Source organism: Lampetra planeri, chromosome 76 (genome assembly GCF_965212315.1).
Source record: "Lampetra planeri chromosome 76, kcLamPlan1.2.h2, whole genome shotgun sequence".
NCBI classification, from domain to species: domain Eukaryota; kingdom Metazoa; phylum Chordata; class Hyperoartia; order Petromyzontiformes; family Petromyzontidae; genus Lampetra; species Lampetra planeri.
Window position 1 is genome coordinate 1,251,937 of NC_136181.1, and position 20,260 is coordinate 1,272,196.

Here is a 20,260-nt window from a genome sequence, read left to right on the forward strand (position 1 = left end):
ACAACACCACACAACACCACACAACACCACACGCACACCAAGCACAGCACACGCACACCAAGCACAGCACACGCACACCACGCATCCCACACGCACACCGCACGCACACCATGCATCCCACACGCACACTATGCATCCCACAGGCACACCACACGCACACCACACGTAGACTACACGCACACCACATGCACACCACACGCACACCACACGCAAACCACATGTACACCACACTCACACCACATGCACACTACACAACACCACACAACACCACACGCACACCATTCACACCGCACGCACACCATGCACACCGCATTCACACGACACCACACAATACCACACAACACCACAAGCACACCACACAACACCACACGCACACAAAGCACACCATACGCATACCACACTCACGCCACACGCACACCACACGCACACCACGCACACCACACGCACATGACACCACGCTTCCGTTGGCACGGCGACGAGCCCGCAATCTCGCGTTTGATGACTGCGCAATGTGGCGGGCTGCCAAAACCACTTCTCGAACCAATAATTGGCCAATCACCACAGGCTGTGGTTTTAAAGGTGGAGCCCCCTTCCATTAAAATGTTATATATTTACACACATGACATATTAATTATATATTTATAATATTTATATAATATTCGGTGTATATATATGTCGCATTCATGAGACTTTTGGGGCATCTCGCAGGAGCTTCTTCACGCGAAAGAGACGATACGATTGAGTGGTGAGTGTATCTATGGAGTCTGCGTGTCTCTCTCCCCGTGGTCGCGTGGATTTTTCTCCAAGTCCTCCGGATTTTTTCCCTCCACATGTATTAATTATCAACATCGCCACGCGTTTAGGGTATTTCCACGTGATAAGCCCACTTCGTTGGGCTATCATTTGTGATCATTTGTGATAGCCAGGCTGCTTCTGAAAAATATCTATCCAGTGGGGCTTACCTGCTAAATAAAAATAAAAAGTTTAATAGTTCATAGACTAATGACAAAAGCATCTTTGTATAATCTGCAAGGTTGAATTAACAGATGTCTAACTTAAAGGTCAAAGTGATCCCTTCAACATTTCGTCCTGGAAATCTGCAAAGTAGTGTTTTTCATTCTAGATTTGAAGCTGTTTTTCACCAACATTAGTTATAATGTTATAGACACCATCAAGTAGCATATGTATAATACTAGCTTTACTACCCGGCTTCGCCCGGGACTTGGATTCACCACGCCCGGCCGCCTTTGTCTCCTCAGTGGCGATGTTCACACACCACACCAGCTACTCGTTTGAGGCTGAGTAGACCTAGGGAAGGCCTAAGGACCAGTTCAAATAATCATCACTGGTGGTGGCCGTGCGCAGGAATCGAACTAAGGTCGCCGGGTTCGTAGCGCAGCGCAGTGCCTAACCACTACACCCCCCCCCCCCCACACGTGCGCACGTCCATTTGTAAAGGGGAGCCGACACGAGATTGCAGGGGTCTCGTCCTTTATTCCTTTTCTTCCATTCACACCTGTCCCCAGCCGTCCCAATCTCGTTCCCGCCAAAGGCCCCTTCTTCCCGCCCGTTCTCTCCTTATATCTCCTCGATCACCCCTCCCACTAACCCATCTATTGGTGGGAATCCTTCCCCTGACACCCCTACATCACCCCCCCCCCCCCCCCCCCCGGAGAAAAAATAACCGTCCTCGGTTCTGCCTCCCCCATGGACCATTTAAGTCTCCCCATGCCTCCCACCACTGACAGTGACGACAGCCCTTACCCCCCCCACAACCATACAATGCAATATAACACAACAAAATCAATTGCGCGGCCTGCCCAGGTCTCCAGCCAGCATCCCGTAACAGCCCGGACATCCACAGGCAGCAGATGACCGTGGCGGCCCCCTCCTTCGAAGGCCCTCACGTCGCGGTCCCTGGTTCGGTGGTGCCGGTGTCGCCTTGCCTGGTGCCGCTGTCTCTCCGGCCCCCGCTCGTGCCGCCGCTCCGTCAGGCCTCACATGGGGTGCTGTACGTGACAAGGGAACACAGGGCACCGAACCCCCTGCCGGTCGGCGCGTGGTGGTCGGCGACCTTGGCCTGGGTAGGGATGATGATGATGTTGGTGGTGATGTTGGTGAAGATGACGGTGGAGAGATGTATGGCTTAAGGCGGGTGGGGTGTACAAACCATCATCGCTTACCCAGTTGGACCTGGACGCACTGCGGTCGGAGTGCTTTAATGACCTCGACCGGCCCTTTCCAGGGTCGGTGCAGCTTTGGTGAGAGGCCAACCGGCACCTGAGGACAGTGTAGCCATGCCTGGTCCCAGACTTTAAAGGGCTTGGCTGTCACTGTCCTCTCCCGTATCCGTACATTACTCTCTTAGCTCGTGGCCGATGCGGCCTCGGCTGCTTGGCGGGCCTCTCTCAAATAAATGAGGGAGGTCTTTAGTGCCTTCGGCCATGCGTCGGCTCTTGCGGGAATGTCCGTCAGCTGCACCTCAATAGGCGGAACGGGATCCCGTCCGTACATCAGGAAAAACGGCAAGAACCCCGTCGCCACGTGTGGGGCCACCCTGTACGCCGCTAAGACCGATGGAATGTGGAGGTCCCAGTCGGAATGGTTTTCGTCCACCACTTGGGACAGCATGGCCGCTATGGTGCGGTTAAGCCGCTCTACCATCCCATCGGTCTGGGGATGATATGGAGATGTTCGGACCTTTTTAGTGCCCAAGATAGAACAGACGTCCTTCAATAGCTGTGAGGAGAAATTCCTGCCCTGATCCGTGAGCAACCGCTCCGGTGCCCCCTTATCAAGGACATAGCCTCCCACGAAGGCATCGGCGATGGTCTGTGCCGTTTGGTCCGGGAGGGCCCACGCCATCGGCCACCTCGTGCAGTACTCGACTCCGACCAACAGGTATTTATTTCCCCGTGGCGTGACCGGCAGTGGTCCCAGGATGTCCAACGCAACCAATTCGTTGACCCTGGCCACCGTGATGGGCTGTAGGGGCGCCCGGCTTACCCGGGGTGGCGGCTTTTGCCGCGCACATTCGACGCAGGTAGCGACCCATCGATGCACGTCAGCGGTCATACCTGGCCAAAAGTACCGACCCTGTAATGTGTACAGTGTCTTCCGCCCTGCCAGGTGCAGCAGCTGGCGGCCGTGTACGTCCATAACCAATTGTTGACGCAGCGACTCCGGAACTACCAGGCATCGCCGGCGCCCTGTCGGGTCCCATCGCATGAGGAGGTCCTCCCATACGATGTACTCCTCCCCCCCTGCCTCTGCTGAGGCGCGTAGCGTTCGCAGTGGGGCTTCCTCCAGCTGTAGCCGTCTCCAATCGTCCAAGGTCAGCCCCAGGTCGTGGTCGGTCAGCTGGACCTCACCCTGTGCGCCCTCCGCCGTGCATACGGGAGCGATGACCGTCCCCTCCGGCCTCGCCTCCTTGCAGCGTGCCCCGCCTGTGGTGCATGCACAAGGGCCCTGGGGCGCCAGTCGGGACAATGCGTCTGCGTTGGCATGTCTGGTCCCTTTGCGATGCACTACTTGGTACCTGTACTCCTGCAGGCGCTCTATCCATCTGGCCAGTTGGCCCGATGGCTGGTCGATGCGGAGCGAATACTGCAAGGCCGCGTGGTCAGTGCGGACCATAAATTTGCGACCATACAGGTAGGGTCGGAATTGCTGCACGAAGTGAACGACTGCCAGGAGTTCCCTACGTGTGACGCAGTAGCACTGCTCCGCTGATGAAAGCACGCGACTACCATAGGCGATAACCACCTCCCGACCCTGCTGGACTTGCGACAAAACACTGCCGATGCCCACATCGCTGGCGTCCGTGTCCAGGATAAAGGGGAGGCCAAAATCCGGAAAGGCCAATGGTGGTGCATCTGTCAGACGTGAACGCAGCTGCTGGAATGCCTCTTCCTCCAGAGGGCCCCAATAAAACCTCTGGTTCTTCGCCGTCAACACGTGCAAGGGCTTGGCAATGGTTGCAAAGTTGGGCACAAACCGGCGGTAGTAAGAAACGAAACCCACAAACCGGCGTACCTCCAGAACCGTTGTGGGAACAGCCCAGGCCCTCACGCAGGCCGTCTTTTCCGGGTCTGTAGCCACTCCAGACTCACTGACAACGTGGCCCAAGTAGCGTACCGACGACTGCATAAGGTGGCACTTCGACGGCTTGAGCTTCAAGTTTGCGTTCCGGAACCGCAGGAATACCTGACGTAATCGGTCAATGTGTTCCTCGAATGATCGGCTGAAAACAATGACGTCATCCAGGTAGATGAGGCACGTTTCCCATTGGAGGCCTGCTAAGGCCAACTCCATTATGCGTTGGAACGTTGCCGGCGCAGTCTGGAGACCCATAGGCAGGCAGTTGAACTCGAACAGGCCCTGTGGTGTCCGGAACGCTGTTTTAGGCCGGGAGTCCGCGTCTAGTGGGACCTGCCAGAACCCGGACAATAAATCCAGCGTACTGAAAAATGTTGCTCCCGCCAGTGCATCCAATGAGTCGTCGATACGTGGTAGGGGATATGCGTCGGCCAGCGTGACGGCATTTAGGCGTCGGAAGTCCACACAGAATCTCAGTGACCCATCTGACTTTTTGACTAGGACCACCGGTGCCCCCCAGGGACTCGAGGATGGAGAAATTATGTCGGCCCGCAGCATCTCCTCCACCACTTGTTGAATGTGCCCTTTTTCCATTGACCTCATTCTATATGTGTTTTGGCGCAGGGGTGCGGCATCTCCCGTGTTGATGTGGTGCTGTGACAGATTTGTGCGCCCTAGGTCGAACGGTCCCCGGCTGAACACGTCCGAGAACTCCTGCAATAACGAGTGCAGCTGCTGTTTCTGGTCGGGCGGCAATCCCGGCTCAGGCCCCGCCAGCTGGTCCATCCACGATTCGGCCCCTCTGTCCTCGGACTGGCTGATGCTGCCTACAAGCTCGGGCTCTGTCCCTGGGGCTCCTAGTGACAAGGGACTAACGTGGGCCAGAACTGTTCCCTCCTGCACCGCCGCTGTTCTATCGGAGGTGTTCAGCACCTGAATGAACAGATGCTGGTTCCTCTGTACAATAGTTTCGGCTCCCACCAGCGCATGGCGATCCATGGCAGCTGACGCCGGAGACACCAGGATGGGTGAGTCTGGTCGGGCTGTCACGAGGGGGGACCGATATTGCAGCGGAACCAGCATCTGGGCTGCCGGGGGAATGGAGACAGACTTACTGACCAGAGCCTGCACGTAGGGTACACCCCGGCTGGCCCCCTCCGCCATTCACACCTGTCCCCAGCCGTCCCAATCTCGTTCCTGCCAAAGGCCCCTTCTTCCCGCCCGTTCTCTCCTTATATCTCCTCGATCACCCCTCCCACTAACCCATCTATTGGTGGGAATCCTTCCCCTGACACCCCTACACATTGATACACATACACGCGCTTGCTGCAGACACACACAACTTTCAGGGTGCGTACAGCAGTAAACGACTCAAAAAATAAAGCAACAATGCTGCGCGAAGAACGCCTTAGACCTGCAACACATTTGTATTTCACTTTACCCGCGGAGGGTTGGTGGGGGGGTGACATCAGCAGGCAGACTCCGTTACGCTTCCGATACGGGTGACATGACAGATGTGGCATCACAGCTCACTTGCCGTGCAAAATATATCATTATTGTGCCCCCCCCCCCCCCCGTCCTAAAAAAATATATACAAAAGTCTATTTTTTTAATTTTTGCTTGGTGTACAGTCTGGAAAGTACCCACATGGCAAATTTCAAGCTTGTTGCATGTCGGGAAGTACGCTAACCATTTTGAACAGACACACATTCACAAATTTCCCTTTTATATATATAGAAGATGACTCAATTATCCATTGACTGTTATTATGTCTGTGTGGTCTGGGACTGTTGTTTTATTGGTGTGGTCTGGGACTGTTCTTGTTGTTGTCTTGGTTTGGTCTGGGACTGTTATTATTGTCGTGGTGTAGTCTGGGACTGTTTTTGTTATTGTCTTGGTGTAGTCTGGGACTGTTGTTGTTGTCGTGGTGTGGTCTCGGACTGTTTTTGTTGTCTTGGTGTAGTCTGGGACTGTTGTTGTTGTCTTGGTGTGGTCTGGGTCTGTTGTTGTTATCTTGGTGTTGTCTGGGTCTGTTGTTGTTGTCTTGGTGTAGTCTGGGACTGTTGTTGTCTTGGTGTGGTCTGGGTATGTTGTTGTCTTGGTGTTGTCTGGGACTGTTGTTGTATCCCTTCTACGTGACTTTACCGAAAGAACCAAGAATATGAATCCCTGCAGTCACAAGCTTGCATTTGGTGTTGACAAATTGACAGTAAAGTTTGTACTTCTATACTTTATTTAGATGCATTTGTAGTGACTGTACTTGTCACTGTGTGGTGCCGGGACTTACGAAGTCATGGTAATGTTGTCATTGCGGGTAACCCGGGTTGCGGGCTGCAACACCACACTAGCGGTGGTTGGGTGAGTGCTGGTTAGCGCGGAGGCACCGCGAGCAGTCTGCGCTGCCGGCTCCCAGTGAGGGAGCGAGAGCGAGCATCAGCCAGCCAGGGTTACCCTGGGGCATGATACTCTGGCTGACCTGTTGTCACGTGACCGGGCGATACTGGAGGGGGACCACCGGTGGACGGGGGCCGAGGGGCGGTCACGTGGTCCCAGAGAGCTCTCGGGAACATTCGAGAGGGAGCTCGAGAAGCCTGGAAGGTGGGCAAGGCTATGGGAGGAGCCAGCCCCAGCCTCGGGGCATATAATGAGAGCTCCGTGAGGAACTCGGAGTTCTTCAAGTTTTGGTGTTCGAAGATCCACGTCGGCGAGAAGAAGCCCCTAGCCACGTGGTCCAGGACCCAGCTCGTGGTCCGGACCGGGATAGTGAACCGCGTCTAGTTCTGCCGTAGCGTGGTTAGATGGGCATTCGAGACCCGCGCGTAGGTTGTGTTATGTTACGTATTGTTACGTGAATAAATAGTGTTGCTCCCAAGATAACGTCTGCAACTCAGTTGGACTCACTACACATTTATTAATTATATCTTTAACGACTTGCTTACCTTCTTTCTATCATGATCTTATAATAGCTTATTGTATTGGTTGTTGATGTAACCCGCTTCATAACATCTCGTAGGGGAAGTTGCCTCCCTCGCCTTTTGTACAGGAGGTCGTGGGCTCGATTCCGACCCTGACCCTTGCTATATATATATAGTCTGCGTGTCTCTCTCCCCGTGGTTGCATGGAATTCTCTCTGGGTCCTCCGGTCCCCCCACCACATTTAGAATCAACGTCACGCGTTTAGAGTATGTGCCTGCTGCTATACATTTCCACGTGATAAGCCACTTCGTTGAGCTATCATTTGTGGTCAGCCTTGCCTCAGAACGCCAAAAGGCGAAGAGTAGAAAGGCATGGTATTACTAGCTCGGCAATTGAGCAGTTATAACGATGGAACCTTATTTTGTCAGTATCAAAAATAAATAAGCTTTTGCCTTTCTGGTAATAAACCGGTGTTAAGATGTTCAAACATCAACCAGATGCTAAGGTGTTCAAACGCCTTGCAAGAGAAAGCTACTTTGGTGTTTGAACATCTTAACACACCTCCTGTTTTATTGACAGAAAGGCTAACACCTATTCAGATGTGTTTTCATAGTTTGATATTGGCAAAAAGGTACTCCACAGATATAACACGTAGTTGTTGACTTGGGGATGGCCGCGAGACAGCTGATGGCAGTCCAGCGATGGATTGTTGACCACATCTCTTCGGAGCATTAAGTGTCAGCCCTCTCATGTCTAGACAAGTGGTTATTACCCTTTACTGCAGCCTTGCACCACCTTTGCTTCTCAATCGTTAAAACAAAAGTATAACGTAACAAACATTTTCATTGGGTTTGATGAAACAAAGTACAGTACACAAATCCTTGATTGGATCCCATCTGTAAAGGATGTGATTCCTGACATGCAATTTCCTGGTGTCTACAAACTAAGTCGTGGCTACGGCAGCAGTTACATTGGGGAAACGAAATGACATGTCTCAGACCGTGTTCGCGAACACAAGGCAGATCTGAAGGAAGGTAGGACCAATACCTCTGCCGTTGCGGATCATGGTTTTAACACTGTGGGCACACACGAAATTGATTTTTCCAAGACGAAGGTACTCTGCAAACCTACTGTCTATCAGACATTTGTTCATGAAGCCACCCAGATATATAAACACAGACACAACTTCAACTGAGAAGATGGGTACAAATTGAGCAATCATTGGAAGGACGTGATTAACCAGGTAAAGTCTTAACCTGCTGTGATGTTTCCATCCTTCCTGCGATTTTAGCTGACTCTATGAGTTGCATTATTAGGTTGGATGTCTTTGTATTGACGGGCTGGATGTCCTTCTCGCTCAGTCACCGAAGCTGCGACATACTAGGCAAGTCAACGATGCTGCTGAATACTAATCTCGTGCATTGATATGCTAATCCCTCACAATACAATAGCCACTTCCACAGCCTCAGGCAGACCATCTCTAGCCCTGCCTTCTTACCTTGAGGCTGCACCCATCTCAAGCCTACATAAGACCTTGTTTCAGTAGCTTTCTCTCTCTCACCCGAAGACGGTCGCTTGTGTCGAAACGTCGTGATCTATTAACAGTTTTCTATCTACGTGACTTTACCGAAAGAACCAAAGAGTATGGATTCCTATTCTTAGGTTTTTTCGGTAAAGTCACGTAGGTAAAAATTTTAAATTCAAATTAATAAAAGTAAAATAAATAAAAAATCACGACGTTTCGGAGGCAACACAAGCTTCCGTCTTCAGGTGGAACCGTCACAGCCACGACAGCTGTATCAAGTAAATGAGAGATTACAAGAGCTACCACTCCGTATATATAATGGTTGAAGAGGGGAAGGGCCAAGTACGGCACACTTTTTATTAATATGGTAAGGTGAGGCTTAAGACTAAGAATAGACTGCATAACAAAAGACTGAGCCTTTGTTATGGAGAGGTGCGGTTTGTGACTACGCCTAGCCTACATAACAAAAGTGTGAAAAAAGAAAAAACTAAACCTGGTAAAACAAAACTGGCTGTCTATCAATAACCTGTAATAGTTGTCTGTCAAATAAGATGGTCTCAGGCTCTCCGGCTACGCTCTCCCCACGGGAAGCTATCAGACCCCAACGCACACTCGGCTCGGGTCCTACTCAGTCTCTCCCGTAGGGTACGCATGCCTACCTCTGCCTAGACTCAGGCTCTCCGGCCACGCTCTCCCAACGGGGAGCTATCAGACCCCTCTTGTCAGACTATGGGTCTCGACCACTGGGCTACACAGCCCGAGCCCCTACAAGGGCGTCGAACCGTGAATCCCAAGGCCTCGCCTCTGAGCCTCTCAGAACCCCGGCCCTAACAAGGGCAGCGGGGCTAGGGGTCCCAGGGCCTATCTCTTCCTCCGTCTTCTGTCTTCACTGGTTACCAACTCCCCGAGTGCCATCGCGCATCGCCTTACATAGCCCTCCGCTCCCGAGGGGGCGGAGCCTATGCGGACCGCGATGTGAGCACCCACTCGATGTAACCAATCACCACGCGCTGCCTCACGATCCCTCCTGCCAGCGCGTATCACCACTACATATAGAAGTTTATAGTGTATATAAGTGTATAGGGTGTAGTAGTGTATTGTGTACAGTGGTGTAGTATATAGTAGTATAGTATGTAGTAGTGTAGTGTATATCAGTGGTGTATAGCAGTGTAGTGTACAGTAGTATAGTATATAATGTAGTGTACATTAGTGTAGTTTTTAGCAGTTTTATACAATGTAGTGTACATTAGTGCCGGCCCGAGAGAGGCACGGCTTGCGATGTAACAACATCGCGGATACCACTATGGTGTGGGTGTAGTACCTGCCCTAGAGGGGCTCAGTGAGTGCTGATTGACAGCGCTGGATGGCACCATCCTTGGCGTGCAGTGCCAGCCCTATGGGATAGGGTGTGGGAGTACCGGCCATAGGAATAAGGTTACTAAAGGCCATGCCACTTTAGTTGACTCAAGAGGACACGTGACCAGTTAATTCTACAATAGGGCCCCAAGTGGGGGCTAGGGGTGGTCACGTGGTCGGGGTCCAGATCCTGCTAGAGGATTCTGGAAGGTGGTCGTGGCCAAGGGCGGAGCCAGCCACGCCGCAGAGAATATAAGCCGGGTCCCCCAGAGGGACCGGCTTTGTTGTTCATCCTGAAGAAACCTTCGTCTATGTCTACATTCTACGTTCTCCGATCAACGAGTCTTCAACACGTGGACCTGGACCCGAGCTGTGGTCCTCGTCCGTAGTAGCAGTTACGTTGTAACTAGCATAGTTAGCCTGGTGGTCACCACCATAGGTTGTTATTCTGTTAAGGGAAGTTACCCCTTTGTGTTGGAGTTAAATAAATGTGTTGCCTCCAAGTATACGTCTGCGACTCAGTTGAATTCACTACAGTAGTGTAGTATATAATGTAGTGTATAGTAGTGTAGTGCCTCCATACAGGCACATATGTTCACTTACCAACCGCTCCCCTGTTAACTACGGGCTCTTATAGGTAGAGTAAATATTTATTAATGGATTTATTAATCGTGTTTCTTGTAATATTACGCGTTTAAAATATTGGTCGTATCTCTGTGTATGAATATCCATCGTGTAAATATTATATAGTACATTTTTTGGGGGGTTAAAATGGGATATAACTTTCGATGCTGTCGGAACGAATTAAGCCCTTTAATGTGTCTCTCCTATAATCGCCTAACGATCAAATCACTTAACAACTGGTTTCGTTAAACCAATTACCGTCTTTACCCACCTACTCATCCAGGCACCTACTCACCAGGCACCTACTCGCCCATTCACTCACCTACGCACCCATCAACTCACCTACTCACCCATTCACTCACCCAGCTGCTCACCCAACCACTCACCCACCCACCCACCCACCCACTCACCTACTCACTCACCCACTCACCTACTCACTCACCCACTCACCCACCCACTCACATACTCACGCACACCCACTCACCTACTCATCCACCTACTCACCCACTCAGCGGTCGATCGGCTTGGTACTCACCTACCCACCGACTCACCCACCCACCCACCCATTCACCCACCGACTCACCGACTCACCCACCCACTCATCCACCCACCCACTCACCCACCCACCCATTCACCCACTCAGCGGTCGATTGGCTAAGTACTCAACTGACCCACTCACCTACTCACCCAACCACCCATTCATCCACCCATTCACTCACCCACCTACGAACCCACCCACCCAAACCACTCACCCACCTACCCACTCACCCACCTACTCACCAACCAATGCAGTGGTCCATAGGCTTGGTATTCACCGACCCACCCACCCACCTACCCACCCATTCACCCACCCACCCACCCACCAACTCAGGGGTCCATCGGCTTGGTACTCATCCACCCACTCATCCATTTACCCACCCACTCACCCAACCACTAACCCCCCCATTCACCCACCAACTCAGGGGTCCATCGGCTTGGTACTCACCCACCCACTCATCCATTTACACACCCACCTACCTACCCATTCACCCACCCACCAATGCAGCGGTCCATAGGCTTGGTACTCACCCACCCAATCATCCATTTACTCACCCACTCACCCACTCAGGCAGTGATCCATTGGCCTGGAAATCACTTCCGCTGCATGATGTTCGAGACTTATTTTCAGACATTTAACCGGTTCAGTAGACAATTCAAGCCAGAACTGTTTAATGGAGCTGATGACATGAACATTGCACGTTTTACAAACACTTACTTCTTGATATAATTAATAACCGGAGACTGTCGTTTTGTGTCCAACACATTTGACACAGGTAAACCGCAGAGGTGGACAAGGAGATGGCGGCTCTGCTTTTCTTGATCACGTCTCTGGCCCTGAGCGTTTTGCTCACCCGAGCGAAAGTGGTGAACGATTTTCAGCGCGGCGCATGCGAGGACTTCTTCTACAAGAAGCTTCAGCCGCGAGTGACCAACTGCCGTTGGTGCAACAAAATCTGCCAGACATACAATGACAGGAGTCGCTTCGCCACCCTGTACAACCCCAACAGCCGTATCCCTGTCTATTCTGCGTACAAATACGAGCACAGCTCGAGGTCGTTGTGTGAAGGCGAGCCCAATAAACGAAGGGTTTGGTTTGTTGAACCGCAGGTAATGATTCGCATTCCAATGACCACACCATTGTTGCATATCAATGTGTTTTGCACACTGTACCATGCATTGCAATTGAGCCTATGGCGCATCAAATCAGAATGCGTTCACAGATACACATACCTGTCAACCCATGTGGTTTACCCCGTATTCTTGTACAGGAAAATTTAGTTTTCAGGTCCATACTGCATCCTGCCATTTCTATACGGGCAAAAATGTCTCTTTGTTTGTGTTTCTCTCTTGTGATGGGACTTTGTAGGATGAATGTTGAGATTCATAAGGGCACGAGATTACCAATAAGGTCTGAATTGGTCTGTAACAAGGTAGACACTGACAAGGGGTTCACCGGTATGGATACTGCAACTGTTCAAACTAAACAATTTACGATTTTACCAGTGAAGGCCCCACTGAGCTATGTAGCTATTTTTCAGAAGCAACCTGGCTATTACAAACGATAGCTCAACGAAGTGGCTTGTCATGTGGAAATCTACAGCAGTAAAATTATCTAAATACTCTAAGTGGATGTTTATAACTGTGGAGGAAAAAAACAACGGAGGACCTGGAGAAAAAAAACATACACGACCACGGGGAGAGAGACGCACAAACTCCAATATACAGCAAGTGTCTAGGTCGGGATCGAACCCACGATCTCCTGCATTCCAAGCGAGGTAGTTAACATCGCCACCATGGCGCCCTATGGTTTAGATCTTAGGGTTACGGTAGTTTTAAAGGGTAGTTTATCTAATTCTATTTTTTATTAAATAGCATAAGTAAAATATTAATTAGTTTAACATGTAGACTTTCGCGACCAAATATTATCCACTACGTTTGTTTGTGTTAGGTTGCTCAAAATATAAATGTATCATTAACACGCCACCACCCTCGAGCCTGTTCCCCATTCTTATAAAATGCGGATTTACGCTTCAGGTATCTTTTTATCGTCAATGTTATTGGATTTAATTTAACGAGCACCACTAAAATGACGAAGATTCACGCCGGGAACATTTTCCCGATGTAAACAAAACTAAATCGTTCGTTCTTAAGTCTTAATAACACTTCATTTTTCCAGGTCACCAATCGCAATTTCAGCAACAACATGGCGCCCGAAATAAGCGTCATGGGTGTGGCCTACATGCAGGCAGTGAACGAAGATTATGTGGTGACGAGCTACGACCGAGGCCACCTCAACCCCAGTTCCTATCACTGCGACGAGGAAAGAACGGCCACTTTCACCTTGACGAATGCCGTCCCGCTGGATCGGTCCTTCAACGGAATGAAATGGAGCAAATACCAAAACGACTCCCAATACATCGTGAAGGAAAAATGCCCATCGCCTTCTGTAGCTTACTTCATCACTGGTGCCATTCCCTCTAAGTTCAAAATTCCCATCGATCCCGATGACGCGCTGGAAAATGAAACCAGAGCGTATGATAGAGTCACCATTCCGGATTACGTGTGGTCAGCAGTGTGCTGTGACCACGTAAACAGGAACGAAAGATTTAGTTTTGGCTACATTGGGAAAAACATTCCTGGCGTGGAAATCCGGCCAATAACAATTGAGCATCTCGAAAGAGAGTTGGCGAGGTTATACTCGTACAGCAGACTGAGTCTCTTCACTGACACGTGCAATGGAAGAAATAGTATTGCGGCCAAAGTCATCGCCGCTTTGATCACGGCGAACGTCGTGACGTACACGGCGTCCTTTGCAGAGTTTCCGCAGTCGATTTCGCCATCTGAACAGAAGCTCCTGAACAACAACCTTGGCGACATCTACTCCGGCGGGACAAGCAGCACCAGGACAAACGTGGACAGCATCAGGATAAGGTTGAAGTTTGACAGCAACAAAGACTGGTTCGACCACGTGCGGGTGCTGCGTAATGAGAGTGGTCTGGCCTGCGTTCACACTGATTCATTGCCAGGGTCTGGTGAGCTAGCATCACAGACGGCAGCGACTTCCTGTATACTGGAGGAGCAGAGGCACAATCAGAACGCAGTCACTGCCCATGGGATCCCGTGCAGACCCGACTTCACATGCGGCATCCATGATCAAAAGTATTCGTGGTGTTATACCAGCTACTCGAAGCACTGGGAGCACTGCTGCACTTCGGAGTGCACCTATCAAGCGTCACATAAAGGGTACATGTGCATGTCGGACATCAAGTGGGTCTCGTGCTCGCCGGCATACTCCATGATGACCGTGAGCGGGAGACGGTGCCGATTTGATTTCCCGTGTGGCTCACACTCAAAAAACTACTTCTGGTGCTACACGGACATAAACAATAACTGGGAATATTGCTGTGCGCCAGACACGTATTGCCACAAGAATGGTACGTCGTTCGACAGGTGCTACGTCGACGTGATAGGGAAGAAACATCTAGAGTGCCGCAACTCTCTGGCACCGAGTAATGGGCTGGAATAGTGGCCTCCACAAGCTGCCAAATTACTCGCAACAACGTTTTTATATTACTCGAGATTCATAAAGCAATTCTCATTCCTCCACACAGCAGCGGCCCATATCTAAATACAAGACGTAGTTACGTTATGACATGACCATACCTGTCAATCCCTTATCAGTGCCTACCTTATTGCAGACCAATTCAGACCTTATTGGTCACCCTGTGCCATTATACGTCTCAATGTTTATCCTACAAAATCCCATCACAAGGCAGAAACACAAATAAAGAGACAACATTTTTTTGCCCGTATTGAAATGGTTGTTATGCCCTAACGGACCTCAAGACTCAATTTCCCTATAGAAGTATACGAACGTGCCAAAAATATCATAGAAGTATACGGGTAAACCGTATGGGTTGACAGGATGCAAGGGGACGACACTCAGGGTGGTCCCAGTCACGTTGGGGCGGCTCTATTAAATACTTTCGATTCAAATTGCGTGCCAACTATTCATAGACAAAAATGAGAGGTGCGTCATAGATTTTTTTTTTTATAACGGGTCAGACAAACAATGAGCAGATCTACCGACAACAGCATCGTAAGTGAGAATACGCCATCGAAAAATGAGAGTTGCGACAGTCTTGTTAGTAAAAGTCCTGTCCTGACTCTTGAAGTGAATTGGTTCACCATCGCCAAAAATATCCTTGCCCACGGATAGTCTTTTAGGGTTCCGAAAAGTGGTAGTCTGAAGGGAGCAAGATCCAGGCCGTACTGGCGGATCGTGGGTGCCACGGTGATGAGATGTTAACTACCTCACCTAATATGCAGGAGGTAGTGGGTTCGATCCCGATCTTGACACCTGCTGTATATTCGGAGTTTGCATGTTCTCCCCGTGGTCGTGTGGATTTTTCCTCCGAGTCCTCCGTTTTTTTCCTCTCCACATTTAGAATCAACATTACGTGTTTAGGGTATTTGGCTACTGCTATGAATTTCCACATGATAAGCCACTTCGCCAAGCTATAATTTGTGATAGGCAGGTCGCTTCTGAAAAAGGAGCTACATAGCTCAGTGCGGCCTTACCTGGTAAAATAAAATAAAAAGTATCAGCGAGTGTTACAATGTCGACAGTGACAGCCGTAAAATGACGCGGGTGTGAAGGAGAGTAAACCCACGGAATTCACTATTTGAGAGGACGTCACAGGTCATGTGCTGTAGTGGCTAATCGGCCCGTATTGTCCACTTGACAAACTTGACTAATTGGCCGTGTCGGGTGGTGGTGGGTTAACTTTGTATCGATTGCATTATTTAATAAAAAGTCCTCCAATCGGTTTGGACCACAGGGTCTGTGCTCAGTAACCACATGTAAAAAAATACTCCAGAACGGTAATTCTAATTATATTATTATAATAGTATTATTATAACGTGGGCTCGGTGTAAACCTACTCAATGTAATGATAATGGCATAATACCGAGTTTCAGCAGTCGCCACATCGCTTAGTCACAGAGTCAGTCGGATAAGCGTTAGTTCTCGCTGTGTCGCACTTTTGTCTAGTTTGTTAATGGAAAATGACACAAGATTACCCAAGGCTTACGGGGGGGGGGATATGGTTTCCGTGCGATTTTTCAGATTTTCTTGCCTAAAATGACGCCCTGGTCGGTAATAATGAAAGAATTACAAACAAAAGGAGTGAAAGTAGCCGAAGAAGATGGAGTAACAAATTCGTTATCCCATGTCCAGGTTCGAGATTCATTGCTTCACTAGGCCATGGATGGTGATAGTTGAGAGAGGCACTCAGCCAGCAGTTGAAAGATCATAGTAGCTTATTCATAAACGCAAATTCACACACTATGTACTGGCTTATGTTTATGCTTGTTAAGTTACAAATACATTTTTACGTGTTAAAAAAAAATAGTACGATTCGATAGTTATTTTTACACAATGGATTGCATTTTTTAACAAGCTTATCTTAATGAGATTTATATAGTGCTTTTACCAAGGCGCTTTACAGAAATTGTAACATTTTTCGATTTAAGCTTTCATGACTGCAGGGATTCATGTTCTTTTTTCTTGAGGTAAAGTCACGTAGAAGGGAAATAATAAAATAATAACAATCAAACAATAAACATCTCTCGACGTTTCTATTGCAACACAAGCAATCATCATCAGGTGTGAAAACCAAATTTTCTTGCTGTCGTTTTCGCACATGATGATGATTGCTTGTGTTGCAATCGAAACGTCGTGTGAATTTTATTGTTTAATTTTTATTATTTTCTTTCTACGTGACTTTACCGAAATAACCTAGAATATTAATTGTTACATTGTGCATTGCGTGATACTTTTAATTAAGCATTGGGTTATTGTAAGTGGTGGTGTACTTTTGGTGTTAGTAAAACAAAGAGGGATTGATAAGGAGGGGGTTGGGATAGGCCTAGTCGAAGCTGGCGTGCTGAAAAGTAATGAGGCCACATTGCATTGGGAACACAAAAGGAGGGGTGGCGAGGGGGTTGGGGCCAGGAGGGAGAAGAGGGCTACCGTGGTCGAGTCCTGCGCTCTGCCGACGACGTTCCCGCAACGTCCGCGCGGTGCAGCAGCGGAGTCCCGGCTGGGCCCGTAACGAGACAGGACGCGCAGCCTTGCCACGAATGCAAAGCTTCCCTCTATGCGCGGCTACACCGACATGGTTGAAGACTCCCCCCGCGGGCAGAGGAGCTCGACCTCACATCCTGGCGGACTGGGCAAAGCCCCAATATCTTGAGGCTTGCCGATGCCTCGGCTGGCGCAACGTGGCACGGCCCGGCAGGCGAGGAGGAAGGCAAGATACGTGGTCGGGGAGCAGCGCCTCTAACACCACAAATAACAGTGGTGGAGGATGGGAAGAAAGGGAAGAGAGAAGAAAGAGAGGGTGGGGTAGGGGAGGTAAGGGATGGAAAAGAGAGAATAGGGATCGAGCAGATAGCTGCTGCTGCCGCCGCCATCTCACCGAGTCCTACACGATGTGCAAAACAATCTGCACCGCAAGTGCACGAGCGTTGTGCTCTGTAGCCAAGGCTGCTTCGGTGTAAAGTCATTTAAGAAACGCAAACAATTATGCTAATTAGCATCTCGAGTGCGTATCGCCCGTTTCGTCACGTCGTGTTCATTCAAATGACTGTTAAGGTCTCTAAGAGTCTAAGTGGTTGAACTTAAGGTTAACATAGGATTTAAGCTTTCGTGACTGCAGAAATTACTGTACTCATTGGTTTTTTCGGTAAAGTCACGTAAGTAGAAATAAAATGTAACTAAATACATTTTATTAAAATAAAATGTAACTAAATAAAATAAAATTAACATTTATTTAGTTAAATTTTATTTTATTTCTACATACGTGACTTTACCGAAAAAAACAATGAACTTAAGGTTGTTGTTCTTGGGTGTGCTGGGTAGATAATTCCTTGCTTGTTTGGCCACATGGCAGAGCACCGAGTAGGCGAAGACTGTTAATGGGATGCTTGCCACAGGAATGGATCTCGCCCGAGGGGGATGCGTTTCTTTATAACTGCTTTTGTCTTCTTGCTTCTTTCGGTAAAGTCACGTAGAAGGGAAATAATAAAATAATACAAATAAAACATAATAAAATACAATTCTCACGACGTTTCGGCCACAACGCAAGCAGCCGTCCTCAGGTAAAGAATAGGTCTGTCGGAAGACAGCGTCTGAATGACGATGAATCCCTGCAGCAGTCACGAAAGCTTTAGATCGAAATTTAACTGCTTTTGTGTCGAGTTTGTTGTCGTTCCCCCGCACTTCCATTTAGCGCGGTTGGCTGTGTACGGTTCGATAGAAGTTCAACATACATACACAGAGGCCCACAGATACCCACACCCATAGAGACTCACAGATACCCACAGACACTCATAAAGACACTCATAGAGACCCACAGATTAGCACCGTTGGCGATGTGCAGTGCGAAAGAAGTTCAACATACAAGCAAGGTTGATTAATCGGTCTACCATACTAACTTTAATCGCACGCAATCTGCATACAATCACTACGCCGCAGGTTAAAATAACTCACGAAATTAAATCACTCACTGGGCTTTGGCTCATGGAATATAAAGAGTTCAGTTTTATTTGTATAATGTTTTTGGAATTTTCTAACCTTTCCTATACTTTATACTCCCATCGTGTTTTTGGTTCGCGCTTATTTTGTGTAACATTTCTCCAGTTTAAATACATTTTCTGTTCAACATGGTTACATACACCGAGGAGATGGAGAGATGAAAACCATTAATGTGCAAATGTTGGCTGTATTGTTACATTTCGTGATCGTGGGGGGTGACAGGGGCTTTGGTTAGGCAATCAATTCCTGACAGTAGATGAAGATCAGAATCAGGAGTAGTTTCCAGAATAAAGCCTCTTGAGCGAAGACGCTCTTTTTCTCCCCCAAAGGCGACTCGGCTGGCAGACAAAGCATTCCGCAACATCTCGCCATAGTGACTAGGAGATGTTTGTTTCCTCGCTTGGTATACAGGAGGTCGTGGGTTGGATCCAGACCCTGTCGCCTGCTGTATATTTGGAGTTAGCGTGTCTCTCCCCGAGGTCGCGTGGATTTTTTTCTGAGTCCTCCGGGTTTTCCCTTCCACATTTAGAAACATGCCTTTAGGAGTATTTGGCCGCTATACATTTTCATGCGATAAGCCACTTCGTCGAGCTATCATTTGTGATAGCCAGGTCGCATCTGAAATAAAAGAGATTCATAGCTCAGTGGGCCTTATCTGGTAAAATAAATAGTTAATAGTTTTGGCTGAATAAAAACACGGAAGAGATATTATGTTGTAAAATTACATTCACACTGAAACTTTAAGTGATTTTAATACCAGTCGGTTTAAGTGAGGACAGAGATGGCAGAATGGAGATGCGAGGAGACCGAGGTGGTTCCAGACACTTTTGGGTGTGTACATTCAATGCTTCCGCTGCAAATTGCGCGTGGAATCTGGGAACTGTTAACGGACACGCGTCGCAGATTTTTAGGATTGTCCAATGATAATAACAACAACGGGTCAGACAAATAATGAGCAGATCTATGGATAATAGCCTTGTAAATGAAACTAGCCCTGCAGTGACAAGTTTGCACACGTCAAAGGACACTTTCCCAGCGACGGCATAGATAAATAGATTCATTATTACGCTTTTGTTCATGCTTGTTAAGTTTGAAAGTCTGTGTTTTGTATTCAATTTTCTTGTAAAAAAAACTAACATTTGATGATGTAACGATGTCAGCCGAATTATTGCGTGTTTGTCTTAATAAAATTTTGACCAACATTTGCACAAAATTTGTTCACTGTATTTAAGGTCGCGTTAGGGGATGAGGGCCACACGTCAGAGCCCACCCAGTTGGCTCCTCAGAGATCCTCGCCGAGATTCTCAAATCATCGAAACGGTTCTGCTCTCAGCCCCGACGATTGTCACGGGAAGCTTCGGATAGCCGGTACCGCCCGATCCCTCTCCTCCCGCGAATCCTAACGACGGGGACAGGTCAGCTCAATGGACAATACAAAGAACAAAGTTCGGAGACGATGATGAGCAGACACACTCCGCGCTGTGTTTGGTCCTCCGGGAGAAGTGGGCGACTCAAGAACAGCCGAGCGCCGGGAGGTTTGTGGAACGGCGAAAACACAGCTCAGTTCCTCAGCACGGAGTCTGCCCAAACCTAAGGGGCCG

The 20,260-nt window shown here is 48.9% G+C and overlaps 1 protein-coding gene across 1 annotated transcript; it reads left to right on the top strand.

The window, feature by feature from the left end:
• The first annotated feature begins 700 nt into the window (after positions 1-700).
• Positions 701-19,800, top strand: LOC144737953 (uncharacterized). Its single transcript, XM_078620863.1, has 3 exons — positions 701-745; positions 11,833-12,166; positions 13,236-19,800. Exons 2-3 carry the CDS (start codon positions 11,858-11,860, stop codon positions 14,583-14,585), a joined length of 1,659 nt encoding a protein of 552 aa, XP_078476989.1. The 5' UTR covers positions 701-745; positions 11,833-11,857; the 3' UTR covers positions 14,586-19,800.
• Positions 19,801-20,260: the final 460 nt, after the last annotated feature.

Bases quoted from the DNA above. Each gene is read 5' to 3' on its own strand.
- LOC144737953 (XM_078620863.1), top strand. From the start codon at position 11,858: ATGGCGGCTCTGCTTTTCTTGATCACGTCTCTGGCCCTGAGCGTTTTG. The intron at 12,167-13,235 runs GTAATGATTCGC...TCATTTTTCCAG, and splicing joins TTTGGTTTGTTGAACCGCAG to GTCACCAATCGCAATTTCAG.